The following is a 16,892-nucleotide window of genomic DNA, read 5'->3' on the forward strand; positions in this document are numbered from 1 at the left end:
TGTGGTATGCTTTGGATCATGAGCTGTACCACGCCTTCACCATACTGTTCTCTTTCCATCTTTCTGGTAGGGGTTGATCTTGGTTTCATCTGTCCAAGAATGTTCTTCCAGATCTGTGCTGGCTTTTTTAGATGTTTTTTTAGCAAAGTCCAGTCTAGCCTTTTGATTCTTGATGCTTATGAGTGGCTTGCACCGTGCAGTGAACCCTCTGTATTTACTTTCATGCAGTCTTCTCTTTATGGTAGATTTGGATATTGATACGCCTACCTCCTGGAAAGTGTTGTTCACTTGGTTGGCTGTTGTGAAGGGGTTTCTCTTAACCATGGAGATTATTCTGCGATCATCCACCACTGTTGTCTTCCATGGGCGCCCAGGTCTTTTTGCATTGATGAGTTCATCAGTGCTTTCTTTCTTTCTCGGGATGTACCAAACTGTAGATTTTGCCACTCCTAATGTTGTAGTAATTTCTCGGATGGGTTTTTTCTGTTTTTGCAGCTTAAGGATGGCTTGTTTCACCTGCATGGAGAGTTCCTTTGACAGCATGTTTCCTTCACAGCAAAACCTTCCAAATGCAAGCACCACACCTCAAGTCAACTCCAGGCCTTTTATCTGCTTGAGAATGACATAACGAAGGGATTGCCCGCACCTGTCCATGAAATAGCCTTGGAGTCAATTGTCCAATTACTTTTGGTCCCTTTAAAAACAGGGTGGCAGTTGTTAAGGAGCTAAAACTCCTAAACCCTTCATCCAATTTTAATGTGGATACCCTCAAATGAAAGCTGAAAGTCTGAACTTCAACTGCATCTGAATTGTTTTGTTTAAAATTCATTGTGGTAATGTCTAGAACCAAAATTAGAAAAATGTTGTCTCTGTCCAAATACAGTGGCATGCAAAAGTTTAGGCACCCCTGGTCAAAATTACTGTTATTGTGAACAGTTAAGCAAATTGAAGATAAAATGATCTCTAAAAGGCCTAAAGTTAAAGATGACACATTTGTTTTGTATTTTAGGCTAAAAAGTAATACACATTGTAATTTTTTCACATTTTAAAAATTACAAAAAGAAAAATGGTCCGATGCTAAAGTTTGGGCACCTTTGGAGATTTGTGTGCTCAGATAACTTTGACCAAGGTTTCAGACCTTAATTAGCCTGTAAGGGATATGGCTTATTCACCTTCAATGTTAGGAAAGGCCAGCTGATGCAGATTCCACAGGTTTAGAAACACATAGCCTCCTCTAACCTTGTGCGAAAAAACAGCCACCATGGGTTCTTTTAAGCAGCTGCCTAGCACTCTGAAAATGAAAATGGTGGAGGCCCACAAAGCAGGAGAAGGCTATAAGAAGATAGCAAAGCGTTTTCAAGTTGTCCTTTCCTCAGTTCAATATGTAATTCAGAAATAGCAGTTTACAGGAACAGTGGAGGTCAACATAAGGTCTGGAAGGCCAAGCAAAATTTCAGAGAGAGCTGCTTGTAGGATTGCTAGAAAGGCATATCAGAACCCCCACTTGACTGCAAAAGGCCTTCAGAAAGATTTAGCAGATTCTGGAGTTGTGGTAATTGTTCTACTGTTCAGAGACACCTTATCAAATATGGCCTTCATGGAAGAGTCATCAGAAGAAAAGCTCTCCTGCACCTTCACCATAAAATTTAGCATCAGAGGTATGCAAAAGAACATATAAACAAGCCCAATGCATTTTAGAAACAAGTCCTGTGAATCGTTGAAGTTAAAATAAAACTCTTTGGTCGCAATGATCAAAGGTATGTGCAGAGAAAAAATTGCATAGAATTTCAGGAAAAAAACATCTCTCCAACCATTAAGCATGGGGATGGATCAATCATGCTTTGGAGTTGTGTTGCAGACAATAGCACAGGGAACTGTTATGAACGGGTGCCGAGGAGGAAATAAAAAACAACACAAGCTAAGTCTCAGAAAACCAAAGAGGTTGGTAACTATGCAGACTGCAGACCCCTGATCCTAACACGCAACTAGCAACAGTCGTGAAGCGTTCCTACGGTGGTCCTAGACACCTCGTCACAACCGGAGAAAAAAATAAGCCTAAAGCAGGAAAAGAGGAAAACTAACTGCCCCAGAGCAGACCCCAAAGGAAAGACAGCCTCCCACATGTATTGACGGTGAAACAAGATGAAAACACATACTAAGGCAGGAAAATAGGCTGAGCAAACGATGGGGCCAAACTAACTAAAAAGGACTAGAAAGGAAAGACACTGTCTGCAATCTGCCCAAAACCCTACAAAAATGTCCAACACAACTGATAGCAAAATTAACCCTGAAGTCACTAGGCTTCTCCCACTATATCAGCACTCTGAAATATTCTGAGAGAGAGCAAAAAGAGGCCAATCTAATAAGGGACAAAAAAAACGGCAATTTGGCAAATACAGATAAATAAGAGTGGAAATTCAGCACAGCCCACCCAGGCTGGCTGACCACACAAAAACTGAATTGACCAACAAGAGCAAGTATGAACATTAGTAAAAACAAACTTAACTTGAGAAGACTGGAGCAGAGCTGAAGTCCAAGACCTGAGAAGCAGACTGAATCACCTGCAACAGGATAGGGCGTCGGCTGTCTTATATCCAGTCTAATGCTCCAGAGATCCAATCGTTATCTTCCTCATCAGGTGGCAGATCACTACCAATTAAACCAGCCTCACTACCTCCTGTCACCACCAGAGGGAGAACGGAAGGAGAACTCTCAACTGGTGGAGCAGAAAATGAGCTCATAACAGGGAACATTTCACAGGTAGAGGGAAGAATGGAGTCAATGAAATTTCAACAAATTCTTGATGCAAACATAACACCATGTGTAAAAAAGCTGAATTTGAAAACAGGATTGCTTCTACAAATGGATAATGATCACACACATCAAAATCCACAATAGACTACCTCAAAAGGCAATAGCTAGAGGTTTTTCAATGGCCCTCACAGTCCCCCAATTCGATCATCATTGAAAATCTGTGGCTAGTCCTCAAAATAGCAGTGCATGCAAGACGACCCAGGAATCTCACAGAAATGGAAGAATTTTCCAAGGAAGAATGGATGAAAATCCATCAAACAAGAATTGAAAGAGTCTTGGCTGGCTACTAAAAGCGTTTACAAGTTGTGATATTTTAAAAGGGAGTGCTACTAGGTACTAACTATGCAGGGTGCTCAAACTTTTGCATTGGCCTGTTTTCCTTATTGTAATTTTTAAAATGTAAAAAATGACAATATATAATTTTTTTGGCCTAAAATACAGAGAAAATGTGTCATCTTTAACTTTAGTCCTTTTAGAGATCATTCCATCTTCAGCTTGCTTAACTGGTCACAATAACAGTAATTTTGACCAGGGGTGCCCAAACTTTTAAATGCCACTGTATATATGGACCTAACTGTATAAAAGAATTGGATTCTTACCTTCGCAGCTCACATGACGCGCAGCATCCCTTTCCAGAGCCCAGAGAATGGCAGCAGATTCCGGCGTGCCCACCACACACGGTGCATGAAGTCACTGACATGCCCTGCCCATGACGGGTACGGAAAAATTGGCTGTTGGCCTCTGCATCAGGATGTAATGCAGCACTGCATGCTCCTCAGCGTTCATTAGCGAACGCTGTATGTGCGTACGTACGTACGTACTCACAGCAAAGGGAAGAAATAAAGGTCTGGCAACCAAAGCACTGTGGTCCCTGTGAATCTGCCAGGGGGCTTTGGGTAAGTTTTGGAGATGTTTCCATCCCTAATCTATCTGAAACTGAATCTATCAAAAACTGAAATCCTTGTGTTCCCCATACTCCCTACTAATCTAAATAGTTACTTAGGTAGAAAAAAGGACCTATGTACATCAAGTTCAATCTTTCTCCACCAATTGTACATTTTGTCACTAATTTAACTATAACCCGTAATGTTATATGTATCCAGGGCTGCCATCAGGGCATTACTGCCCTGACTGGCGTATGGGGCCTGATGAGCAGAGGGGGCCAGCATCGGGCCCAGTCTCTTCTACTCATCGGGACCCAGCAGCAGGATTCTGCCGATGAGGTAACTGAACCTGCGTCCGAGACACAGGTTCAGTTAGGCTGTGTTCACACGTTCATGATTTTTCGCATTTTTCAGCTGCAAAAACGCTTTAAAAATGCATACATTAAGCATCCTATTAATAGAATGAAATCCGCAATTTTTGTGCCCATGATGCGTTTTTTTCCGCAAAAAAAACGCATTGAAAAACGCATTGCGGATAAAAACGCAGCATGTTCATTAATTTTGCAGATTTCATTGTATCAGGAAGCTCTGGAAAAAAACAAGAAAAATCCGCAAAAAAAACGCGAATAAAAAATTGCAGATTTCCTGGGAAGGAGTCAGATTTTTCTCAGGAAATTTCTGCATACGTGGGCACATAGCCTTAAACTCTATAGTTTAATAGTTAAAAGCAGGCCTGAATTGGGCATCTGCCAAGGCGGGCCGGCAGGTCTCCACCACAAAGTAGAGAACACCGCTCTCACCAATTCCAGCAGGATCCTTTCCTCTTCACCACTGGACCAGCCTCATTTCTTGATCCTCCCCCCCATATCAGGGACCTTGACGCTATGTGCACACGCTGCGGATTCACCCGAGAATTTGTATCTGCGGATCCGCAGGTAAAATGACCTGCGGTTTGCCACCTGGACAATGGAAAAGGTGGCAAACCGCAGCGGAATCCGCAAAGAATTGACATGTCAATTCTTTCTGCGGATTCAAAACCGCAGCATGTGCACAGCGGATTTTAAGTCACAGACTTACATTGTACTGTACGCTGTCTGCAGGACTGCTGCGGATCCGCAGTGTGTGCACATAGCCTTATGCATCCAAAGATGAAAACTTGTTTTATGTACAGTGGGGCAAAAAAGTATTTAGTCAGTCAGCAATAGTGCAAGTTCCACCACTTAAAAAGATGAGAGGCGTCGATAATTTACATCATAGGTAGACCTCAGCTATGGGAGACAAACTGAGAAAAAAAAATCCAGAAAATCACATTGTCTGTTTTTTTTTTCATTTTATTTGCATATTATGGTGGAAAATAAGTATTTGGTCAGAAACAAGCAATCAAGATTTCTGGCTCTCACAGACCTGTAACTTCTTCTTTAAGAGTCTCCTCTTTCCTCCACTCATTACCTGTAGTAATGGCACCTGTTTAAACTTGTTATCAGTATAAAAAGACACCTGTGCACACCCTCAAACAGTCTGACTCCAAACTCCACTATGGTGAAGACCAAAGAGCTGTCAAAGGACACCAGAAACAAAATTGTAGCCCTGCACCAGGCTGGGAAGACTGAATCTGCAATAGCCAACCAGCTTGGAGTGAAGAAATCAACTGTGGGAGCAATAATTAGAAAATGGAAGACATACAAGACCACTGATAATCTCCCTCGATCTGGTGCTCCACGCAAAATCCCACCCCGTGGGGTCAGAATGATCACAAGAACGGTGAGCAAAAATCCCAGAACCACACGGGGGGACCTAGTGAATGAGCTGCAGAGAGCTGGGACCAATGTAACAAGGCATACCATAAGTAACACACTACGCCACCATGGACTCAGATCCTGCAGTGCCAGACGTGTCCCACTGCTTAAGCCTGTACATGTCCGGGCCCGTCTGAAGTTTGCTAGAGAGCATTTGGATGATCCAGAGGAGTTTTGGGAGAATGTCCTATGGTCTGATGAAACCAAACTGGAACTGTTTGGTAGAAACACAACTTGTCGTGTTTGGAGGAAAAAGAATACTGAGTTGCATCCATCAAACACCATACCTACTGTAAAGCATGGTGGTGGAAACATCATGCTTTGGGGCTGTTTCTCTGCAAAGGGGCCAGGACGACTGATCCGGGTACATGAAAGAATGAATGGGGCCATGTATCGTGAGATTTTGAGTGCAAACCTCCTTCCATCAGCAAGGGCATTGAAGATGAAACGTGGCTGGGTCTTTCAACATGACAATGATCCAAAGCACACCGCCAGGGCAACGAAGGAGTGGCTTCGTAAGAAGCATTTCAAGGTCCTGGAGTGGCCTAGCCAGTCTCCAGATCTCAACCCTATAGAAAACCTTTGGAGGGAGTTGAAAGTCCGTGTTGCCAAGCGAAAAGCCAAAAACATCACTGCTCTAGAGGAGATCTGCATGGAGGAATGGGCCAACATACCAAAAACAGTGTGTGGCAACCTTGTGAAGACTTACAGAAAACGTTTGACCTCTGTCATTGCCAACAAAGGATATATCACAAAGTATTGAGATGAAATTTTGTTTCTGACCAAATACTTATTTTCCGCCATAATATGCAAATAAAATGAAAAAAAAACAGAATGTGATTTTCTGGATTTTTTTTTCTCAGTTTGTCTCCCATAGTTGAGGTCTACCTATGATGTAAATTACAGACGCCTCTCATCTTTTTAAGTGGTGGAACTTGCACTATTGCTGACTGACTAAATACTTTTTTTCCCCACTGTATATACATCAGTAGGACCTATATAATGTATATAGATTGCTGTATATACAATATATAAGTGATACTGCTGTATATAATCACTGTATCATCTATATAATGTATGTACAGCAGTCTATGTACATTATTATTAGTCATACTGGTACTGATGTGTTTATACATTATATAGGTGATAGTGCTGTATATATAATATACACACATACAAATCAGTGTCGCCTATATAAGTAGACAGCAGTGTATATATATATACACACACACACCGCAGTGTCACCTATATAACGTATATACACATCAGTAGCAGTATCGCCCATATAATATATTGCTCAAAAAAATAAAGGGAACACTATTCCATTTGCAACAGGCTGTTTGTGTTCCCTTTTTTTGAGCAGTATATATACAGCAGTCTATGTACATTATATAGGCGATACTGCTACTGATGTGTATATACTTTATATATAGGCGATACTGCTGTATATATGCACACAGCATTTGCAGTATCACCTGTATAAAGTATAGACTACTGTATATACGTTTTATAGGTTATATTTGTGTATAGTCTCAGTATACACACTGTATGTATATATACACATACTGAGACTATACACAGCAGTACCACCTATATAACGTTTATACAGTAGTGTACACAGGTGATACTACTATATATATATACTGTATATATATATATATATATATATATATACACACACACACACACACACACACACACACACACACACACTAGATGGAGGCCCAATGCTTTTGCATCGGGAGGGCGGTTACGTCACAATGGGGGCAGGCTTTGCAGCGTTGAAAATCTCTCTCCTCCCATGTACTCACCCACCTATCCACTCTCTCTTTCCCCATGTGCTGACTTCTCCTGTCTGTGCTCTCTTCTTTGACCTGTCTACCTCATGTGCTATCCCCCTTGTCTGCTGTCTCTCTCCTTCCTGAGCTGTCTCCACCCTGTGCCCTGCCTCTCACCCCTGTGTCTGACCGTGTACAGAACATACCAGGCTCCTGGGTAGGGGAGGAAGCAAAAGACAATACTGACATTACAGGAGGAGATCGCAGAGGATACATTTTGAGGTAAAAAAATTGTTTAAAAACAGTGAAATATTTTACCTCACAAAATGAATCCCCTGCTGTAATGTCAGTATTGTCTTTTGCTTCCTCTCCTGCCCAGGAGATCTGGTATGCTCCGTACATGGTCAGACAATTTTTAAAATGAACTTTTGTTTGTGGGAAAATCCCTTTAATGTGACCAGCTTCCTCTGCCTGTAGACACTGCATACTAAGTACAGATATCCTTGTGTATAATGGCTCTTATGGGGATATTGTTTTTTTTTTTATTACTGATCAGTATTGTAATATTCATGGTGGTAATATGGTGTCTGGTCATGGTATTTGTCCCCTGTATGTTGTATTATTGGTCATTTTATAAGTTGAAAAATAAGCCTAAAGTGTATTGGATAGTTAAAAAAAAAAAAAAAAAGTTAATAGGTTAGAGTAGGGCCCGGCCGGAAGAGTCTACCTTGTCGTGGCAGCAGCTAAAAAAAAAAAAAAAAAAAAAAAAAAAATTTATTTTGGCCAAAACAAAAGCTGCTGGCTATGTGTGATCTGGTGATGTGAACTTGTAATTTTCGATTGGTGACAAGTGGAGTTTTTCCCCAAGAGAGCAGTGGGACTGTGTGGAGAGTTTGAGAGGTGAGGTGGGGCTGGAGTCTCAAGGGGGCCCTGAAAATTTGCCAGTATGGGCCCCTGGAATTCCTTAGTTGCAGCCCTGGCGCTCCAGGTCCATATCCCAGCAGGTAGCTTTCCTGGTGCTGCTGACAATGCAAAATGGCAACGCAGCCTCTGCCATGACAGCACGTTAACACCAAAGTGCCAGATGATGACATCACGCTAGCATGTATGAGTGTTAGACAGTAGAAGTGGAACAGACCACCAAGAAACTGGAGCAAGGTGGGGGGCTCAAAGTACCCAAGGGGCTAAATAGGGTTCATACTGTATGTAGGGGCCTGTGGAGGCTCATTGTGGCATAATGCCTGGGCCCGTGAGTAGTTGTCCTCATTGCAGTACAGCTTATGTTCTTTTGTGCCCTGATTGAAGGCATTCCATGAGGTGCATGCTGGAAGGTGCCACTAATCCAATAACAGAAAATGTTCAGGACAGGGGAGACATAATTAGTCCATAGAAATGTGAGTGAGGTATATTGACATTTAGTGATTTTAATTGCTCTGTTCGGGTTTTAGTCATTTAAATTTAACCCCCCCTTAAGTTTACTGTTCATAAACGGTCCTTATATTGAGTGATCAGTAACACTGATCAGATTTGAGAAGTTTGGCCTGGTCCTGAAGTGGTTAAGCCTGGGTTAGAAATCACATCACCTTAGTGTCAGTGTTTGTCAGTCTCAGATGTCTGTGTATAGAGGAGCTATGATAGAAGTTTCCAAAAGCTAAGCTAAGCTGGTAATTTTCTCTACTTGAGAGCATATGCCCAATTGGGTCATTGAACCAGAATGTGCATCTCCCTATTGAAGTGCTGTTGGCAAACATTAGACCCTGGGTCCATGTCACAGGTACCCAACCACCAAGTAGTTTAGTATAACTGAGGATAATCAGTTCTATAGTGTGCGACAGTTTACACAGGACACGAGTACAGTCAAACTTGCATATTTATTAAACAATTTCACAGCAAACAAAAAAATAAGTTAGGGTACTCTCTTTACTCCCAGAAAGACATCACTTCTTGCCAGCCTTCAGTGCAGACTTGGTCACTTTCCCAGCAGTTGCTGCTTTCTTATCCACAGCTTTAATAACTCCCACCGCCACAGTTTGCCTCATGTCACGGACAGCAAACCGACCTGCAAAATAGTGAGCGCATTAGTAGAGTTTACAGTATGCATTACATGTGATGGCAGTGGAAGAGCCAGAGCTAGGGTTAACAGTACCATGTACTCCAGTAACAGGCTTGCCTTACAACTACCATATACCCAGTGAAGTCAGGAAAAAGCAAAGTGGTAGAGAAGATTAAGTTTTGCACATTTCTTACCAAGGGGAGGGTATTCTGAGAAGGTTTCCACACACATTGGCTTTCCAGGAATCATTACAATAATGGCTGCATCTCCAGATTTCAAGGATTTAGGATTGTCCTCCATTTTTTTCCCAGATCGACGGTCAATTTTCTCCTTCAGCTCTGCAAACTTACAAGCTATATGGGCAGTGTGACAGTCCAGAACTGGTGCGTAGCCAGCATTTATCTGCCCTGGGTGATTGAGGATAATGACCTGAAGACACAAGGAAAACCAGGTTAGACTTCACATCATACTTTTTTCTTGCCCCTACTGCCAAAAGCAAGAATAAAAGTCAAGTTGAGAAAAAAAAAAAATAAATAAATTTTATATACAGTCTATAACACCGTTACTCTTTAGATTAACTACCAAGAATTGTTAGGGCAGCTTTTTAGAAGCAGAGACCACAACTTACCTGTGCTGTGAAGTTGCCGGCCTCCATCGGTGGGTCGTTTTTACTGTCTCCAGCAACATTGCCTCTTCTAACGTCCTTAACGGATATATTCTTAACATTGAAGCCTACGTTGTCCCCGGGTGCAGCTTCTAGTAAAGCTTCATGATGCATTTCAACAGATTTTACTTCAGTTGTTACATTCCCAGGTGCAAAGGTTACCACCATGCCTGGCTTCAAGACTCCTGTCTCAACTCTACCCACAGGAACAGTTCCAATGCCTGGAGGAACATAAGAATCCCACATTAGCACTGTACACAAGTGATAGAATATAGCAAGTCAAGGGTGGGGGACCACCCCTTTAAAATGAAACTTGACAGTTTCCTTCAAACTTACCTCCAATCTTGTAGACATCTTGCAGAGGTAGACGGAGAGGTTTGCTTACTGGCCGTGATGGGGGAATAATGGAGTCCAGGGCTTCTAGGAGGGTAACACCGCTAGCATTCCCCTCTTTTCTGTCTATCTTCCAGCCTTTGAACCAGGGCATCTAAAAGATTTTGTATTGGTTATATATTATAGGCAGACGTGTTGATAGTACCACTGCTACATTAGGGGCATTAAGGAAGGGCATAGAGAGGGCCAAGCTGGCTAGACATGGCAGACTATTGCATGCAGAAATAAAGTTAGGCATCACATGAGAGATCTTACCTTGCTACTGGGTTCCAGCATATTGTCTCCATGCCAGCCAGATATAGGTACAAAAGCAACCCCTTTTGGGTTGTAGCCAATTTTCTTAATGTAGTCAGAAACTTCCTTGCTTATTTCTTTAAATCTGCCCTCGTTGTATGGAGGCTCAGTGGAATCCATCTTGTTCACACCAATAATTAACTGTTTGACTCCCAGCGTAAAGGCAAGAAGCGCATGCTCACGGGTCTGGCCGCTCTTGGAAATGCCAGCTTCGAACTCGCCCACACCGGCAGCCACAATAAGGACAGCGCAGTCTGCCTGTAGAGAAAGGAAACAAAGTTAGGAACCATGTTACTCAGTTTGACAGTAACAACATTGCATAGGAGCTACAGAAAGCCAAGCAAACATGCACGAGAAAGTAAGGCATCTTAGTGGATGTGCAGCAAGTAGTTTGAGTGGGAAGGCTCCTTACAGGAATTACAAGGTTCCTGGAGCCTGAGGATCAGTAGGGAGAGTGAGGACCCTTTTCCTCCTTACAACATAGCTAAACTAAGAAAGCCTTACAGCATCTATTGGGATAACAGACAGTTACCAGATATGGGGTGCAGACCACCATAAAGACAGGCCTTAGGATAAGGAGACTTCTATACAATGCCCTTCTAGAAACCATTGTGATCTGCACTAGTGCAGTCCTTACCTGTGAGGTGCCAGTGATCATGTTCTTGATGAAGTCCCGATGCCCCGGGGCATCAATGATGGTGATGTAGTACTTCCCGGTCTCGAACTTCCAGAGTGAGATGTCAATGGTGATGCCGCGCTCCCTCTCCGCCTTCAGCTTGTCCAGCACCCAGGCATACTTGAAGGAGCCCTTGCCCATCTGTCAGACAGCAGTAAGGTTACACAGTGCCCGCCATCATGTACCGAGCCTCCCCATAGCCTCACTCCCACAGAACTCACCTCCGCAGCCTCCTTCTCAAACTTCTCGATGGTTCTCTTATCGATGCCGCCGCACTTGTAGATCAAGTGGCCGGTAGTGGTGGATTTCCCTGAGTCGACATGGCCGATGACCACGATGTTGATGTGGATCTTCTCTTTCCCCATTGTAGTGATTGCTGAGAGCGGATCCCGATCAGACACTGACAGAGTGGTGAGAAGAGAGCCGCGGCGCCAGAGATTTAAAGGGCTCAAGGAGGGCGGGGTCTAAAGAACGACCAATAGCCAGCCAGGCGCCCGCAGCTACCGCGGTTTGATTGGATACTGTGTTGATTGCCAGTAGTCCACGCCCACCTTGTTACTGTGCTGCAGTAGTAAGTGGGGATTTTTTTTTTAACTTCACCTGTTCTGATATTTTTTCAAAATTATTTTCATAATCGCTTGTTACATCACGCTGTATTTCTACTGTTGTGATCTGCACTCATGGTGTGCCTGCAGGAAGTGTGATCACCTACTTTATTTTTAGTTTTACATTTGCACATTATATGCCTTCTGGTGGATCCCACCATGGCCAATCAGTTGGAACCACGGAGGGTCACATGTTACAGCTAAATGGTGGGTAAAACTGCATTTGAAAATGTTGCCGGTTTTGCCATGCAGTAATCAGCATGGTTTTTATGGGAGAAACTGCATTGAAAAACTCAGGCATTTTGCACAACGTAGTTTTGATGCCGTTTTGATCTAAAATCATGCCGCTGTATGTAGACACATGAAATTGTCCTATATCCACTTCATGCTTCTAATCACATCAGTGGCTCCCTCAGAGATTCCTACTGAAGCCCTGAAAACAGGGCAAAAACGCTGATGAAGCAGATGGAGACATTTTGTGCTCTTTCTGACTTCATTTTTGGCAGTGTTCAAATTTTATAGATGGGCACAAAAGCATGGTCACCTGCGTTTTTGTGCCTGCCTCAAAAAGTTGGACACTGCCAAAAATGAGGTCACAGTCACAGAGCACAAATGACTCCATCTGCTTCATTAAAGTCAATGGCCCCATCGGCAGATAGGTCTGAATCCCATATTTCATGGCTTCAGTAGGAATCCTCAGAGCCACTAACATTTGGCTAAAAGGTGATGTGAATATAGACTAAGGCCACGTTCACACTATCTGTATTTGGTCAATATTTTATATCAGTATTTGAAGCCAAAACCAGGAGAGGAACAATCAGAGGAAAAGTATAATAGAAACACCTCACCACATTTGTATTTATCACCCACTCCTGGTTTTGGCTTAAAGATACTGAGCTAAAATACTGACCAAATACTGAGGTAAAAAAACTCACCAAATACTGAGGTAAAATACTGACCAACTGACCAAATACCGAAGTAAAAAAACTCACCAAATACTGAGGTAAAATACTGACCAAATACTGAGGTAAAAAAGTCACCCAATACTGAGGTAAAATACTGACCAAATACTGAGGTAAAAAAGTCACCCAATACTGAGGTAAAATACTGACCAAATACTGAGGTAAAAAACTCACCAAATACTGAGGTAAAATACTGACCAAATACTGAGGTAAAAAAATCATCAAATACTGAGGTAAAATACTGACCAAATATTGAGGTAAAAAACTCACCAAATACTGAGGTAAAATACTGACCAAATACTGAGGTAAAAAAGTCACCCAATACTGAGGTAAAATACTAACCAAATACTGAGGTAAAAAACTCACCAAATACTGAGGTAAAATACTGACCAAATACTGAGGTAAAAAACTCACCAAATACTGAGGTAAAATACTGACCAAATACTGAGGTAAAAAACTCACCAAATACTGAGGAAAAATACTGACCAAATACTGAACGTGGCTTAAAAGTGGCACAGAAAACATGGACACTTCATCACCAGCACCGATTACACTTTTATCACAGGAAAACCATTTTAGGACTCATGCATATGTCCATGGATCTTGGTACGATTATAGACCGCAATGCGCTGACTGGCCGCAGGTTTCCCGACCCCAGCGTGATCGCTTCATAGAAATATATGAAGCTGTCATGCTCCAGTTGGGAGACCCGTGGCCAGTCTGCGCATTGCGGTCCATGATCGGACCGAGATCCAAGGACCTCTGGATGAGCCGTCAGGCTATGTTCCCATGATGAGTAGTTGGAGCTTATTTTCAGTTGTGTATTTCAGTGAGCAAAAAAAAAACCCGCATCGGTTTACAAGTTCCAGCAAAATAAATGGGATTTATAGAAATCTCATGCCCACTCTGCTGTTTATTAACGCTGGGGAAATTGACCTGTGGTGTGTATTTGAAATCCGCAACATGTCAGTTTCTTTTATTTGCAGTTTGTTCCCATAGACGTGAGTGATATTTAGAAAATCTGCAGGTATAAAATGAACATGTGTTTTTACTGCATATTCCACATCAGAAACACAATAAAAACGCATGTAATCTGCACACGACTTTATAAAAAAAATGTATCTGAATTAACTAACAAGAAGTATCCAAAACAACAACAACAGTTTATTTAAAACATGACCTGCTTAGCAAAAAGAGACACGAGCTTTTAAAATTTATCGGTGATTTTTTTTTTTTTTTGCCAGTGTCCACAAAAAAAACGTGACGTCCATTTTCAAGTTATGGATCAAACTCCCCCAATCAAATCAATGCACTTGAGAAAAAAAAAGCCAACACGATGCCGTGCGAGTGCCGCCTGGTTTTATGATGGGCAGAAGCTTGCAATTTTTTGTTTTTTTGCATATGAGGAAAACAGATATTATCTGCACATGGACTAAAAAATAGAAATGAGATTCAGCGCACTGATGAGAAACTGTTCGGTCGTCTGAATGAGGCCTTCACCTTCGACTCAAGATCATAAAGTTGAGGTCCTAGACAGTCGATAGTGTTGGATAGCACATGGTCAAGATGCTGCCACCAAAACCTTACAGCTGTTAAAGGGGTTCCCGGGACACATCATATTTAGGATAGATCATCAATATCAGATTTACTAAGAAAATAAGAGGGATAAGGGGCTTCCATGTGTGATGCTGTTATAGCTGATACAGGTGGCTTATAAAATTAAGTGCTCATCTGGGGCGCTCTGCAACTAAGCACAGCAATGTGTAGATTGTATGCCTACTCCAATGCGGATCACCCCCTGGGTCCGTGGATAGTAGATAGGAAAATATAAAAGTCTGATTTAATCTACTTTTATTGTGTGTTATAACCAGGATAAAACCAAAGTAAATATTAAAAAGTTAACTTAGGTTAATCAGTGTAACCTTTGTTAGATTTATTTATTTTTTTTCACTTCTATTGTTTTTGCAATTGACCACAATTTTGTCCTGATTTTAACAAACCAACAATAAAAGTGGATTTAATCAGACAGCACCATTGGACTTTCTATTTTCCTATCTACTTTCAGTATCTTATTGGCGGGGGTCCGACACTTGGCACCCTCACCTTGCACCTTAAAGGTACTGTCACACTTAGCGATGCACCAGCGATCCCGACCAGCGATATGACGCAGTCAGGATCGCTGGTGCATCGCTAAGTGGTCGCTAGTGAGCTGCCACACAGGCAGATCTCACCAGCGACATAGCAGGGGTCGGGGGTCGCTACTTACCTGTAAGACGAGGCGATCCTGACGTCCACCCGCCCGCGTCCACGCGTCGCTCGTCAGCGCCACAGGAAGCCCAGCAGGATGCTAACGACGAGAAACGGCCCAGGACGTTCTCGCGCGATCAGCGATAATCAGCGGGGGAGCCGGTCGGAGGTAAGTATCACACATAGCAATATCGCTAGCAATATCGCTATAACGTCCCAAAATCAGTGATGTTATAGCGATATTGCTAGCTATATCGCTTAATGTGACAGGCCCTTTAAACCTGGATATAAAATACAGTACTACTACTGTATTGCATGGCGGCCATTGTAAAGTACTGTGGATCAGATCCTATTTAGAAGAAGAGGAGCTGATCTGCTGTACCCCACAGTTATCGCTACACATTGCTCCTATCAATGTTTACATCTCTTCATAACAGCTGGTAACAGCTGATGGGCGTCGGACCCCCGTGGATCTAATTTTGATTATCCATCCTAGGAATAGAAAAGTTAGATTTGTAAGGTGATGTGATAAAGCCCTCCATACACATTATATACTATGTAGGCCGAGTCTGCCATATCGATGTGTATGGAGGTCGACTGATGGTCGGGGGTGATGTTGAACGTTCATGCCCAGTTTCAGACTGCCGATTACATTGTTCTCCCGGAGATAAGGTGCTGGCCAACATGCCAGTCGGCATCTTCCACATAGAGATTACAGGAACTCATCCCAAAATGCATCTCTAGTTCAGCCACAAGGATAAAGCATAAAATGTTTGTTATTTATTTGTAGAATTAAAACATGTAATGGAGGAAAATTATAAAAATGAGATACAAATCTATGTGTTTCAAATGGCTTTCCCTCTCATTATCATTGCTAGACTAAAGATTTGGGATTTACATTTAGGCTACGCTAGATTCCCACAGTAGCATGAGAAATAGACGACCAGACATTGATGTTGAAATATAGCTCCTTGGACACTTTGGAGAAATGTCCACACCACTGGTTCCATGATTGATCCATCCAATACTGCTAGGGAAATTAGATGTCACATACCAAGTAAAAAAAAAAGTTGGTTTACATGAGCGGATAATCGCCCAAGATTAGCAAATGATATCAGACAAGTGTTTATACAGGAGGAGAATCGTGTAGAATCGGGAATGAAATGGTTGAATAGCGATCGTAGAATCGAACATTGTGTTCGCACAGACGGATACTCTGAAGTGTAGATGTGTTCACAGTTCAAATCCCATAAGTGATACTATTTATTTCGATTACCATGATTTCATAAAGTATTGTACAATCATTTCATTCATTACTGTACGGAAAAAAAAATCTAATCAACTAGTGAAGCGCAATTTTTCAATCATACAAATATGTTCTAAATCCAGTGCTCCAACAGCCACTGAACTGTTTATTGCCTTGGAATCCAATCAGCAATTTAGGACTTGAATTTTTACTTTCACCTTTTTGACGGTTAAATCACGGAATGAATGAACAACCTCCATTTACATTACACAATTCGAAAGTTGAATGAGAATTTTTTTGCTCACCTAAACTATTTCATGCCCTACGTATAATTGTGCTTGCTTGGATACATTGTTCAATGCTCAATCCATTCATATTACACAATTATTGTGAATGATGGATCTTTAACGAGAGGATATGACAGACCATCAGCATCATACGAAGTCTGCACAAAGCATCATAGACATTTTCATAATATTG

General features: G+C 42.0%; 1 protein-coding gene across 1 annotated transcript; it reads right to left on the minus strand.

Annotated features, from left to right (window-relative positions):
• Positions 1-9,124: 9,124 nt before the first annotated feature.
• Positions 9,125-11,776, minus strand: LOC141086927 (elongation factor 1-alpha, oocyte form). The gene is made up of 7 exons (XM_073572934.1): positions 11,574-11,776; positions 11,314-11,493; positions 10,638-10,934; positions 10,326-10,476; positions 9,954-10,210; positions 9,520-9,754; positions 9,125-9,331 (listed from the first exon to the last, which is right to left on the minus strand). Exons 1-7 carry the CDS (start codon positions 11,715-11,717, stop codon positions 9,210-9,212), a joined length of 1,386 nt encoding a protein of 461 aa, XP_073429035.1. The 5' UTR covers positions 11,718-11,776; the 3' UTR covers positions 9,125-9,209.
• Between the last annotated feature and the right edge of the window lie 5,116 nt (positions 11,777-16,892).

This window comes from Dendrobates tinctorius, unplaced genomic scaffold (assembly GCF_039654945.1).
Source record: "Dendrobates tinctorius isolate UK_male_01 unplaced genomic scaffold, ASM3965494v1 ptg000007l, whole genome shotgun sequence".
In the NCBI taxonomy this organism is placed as follows: domain Eukaryota; kingdom Metazoa; phylum Chordata; class Amphibia; order Anura; family Dendrobatidae; genus Dendrobates; species Dendrobates tinctorius.

Excerpts from the sequence above, each read along its gene's own strand:
- LOC141086927 (XM_073572934.1), bottom strand. The coding sequence starts at position 11,717 with ATGGGGAAAGAGAAGATCCACATCAACATCGTGGTCATCGGCCATGTC. Across the intron at positions 10,935-11,313 it reads TGATCACTGGCACCTCACAG|GCAGACTGCGCTGTCCTTAT; the intron begins GTAAGGACTGCA and ends CTTTCTCTACAG. Across the intron at positions 9,755-9,953 it reads CCGGCAACTTCACAGCACAG|GTCATTATCCTCAATCACCC; the intron begins GTAAGTTGTGGT and ends TTGTGTCTTCAG.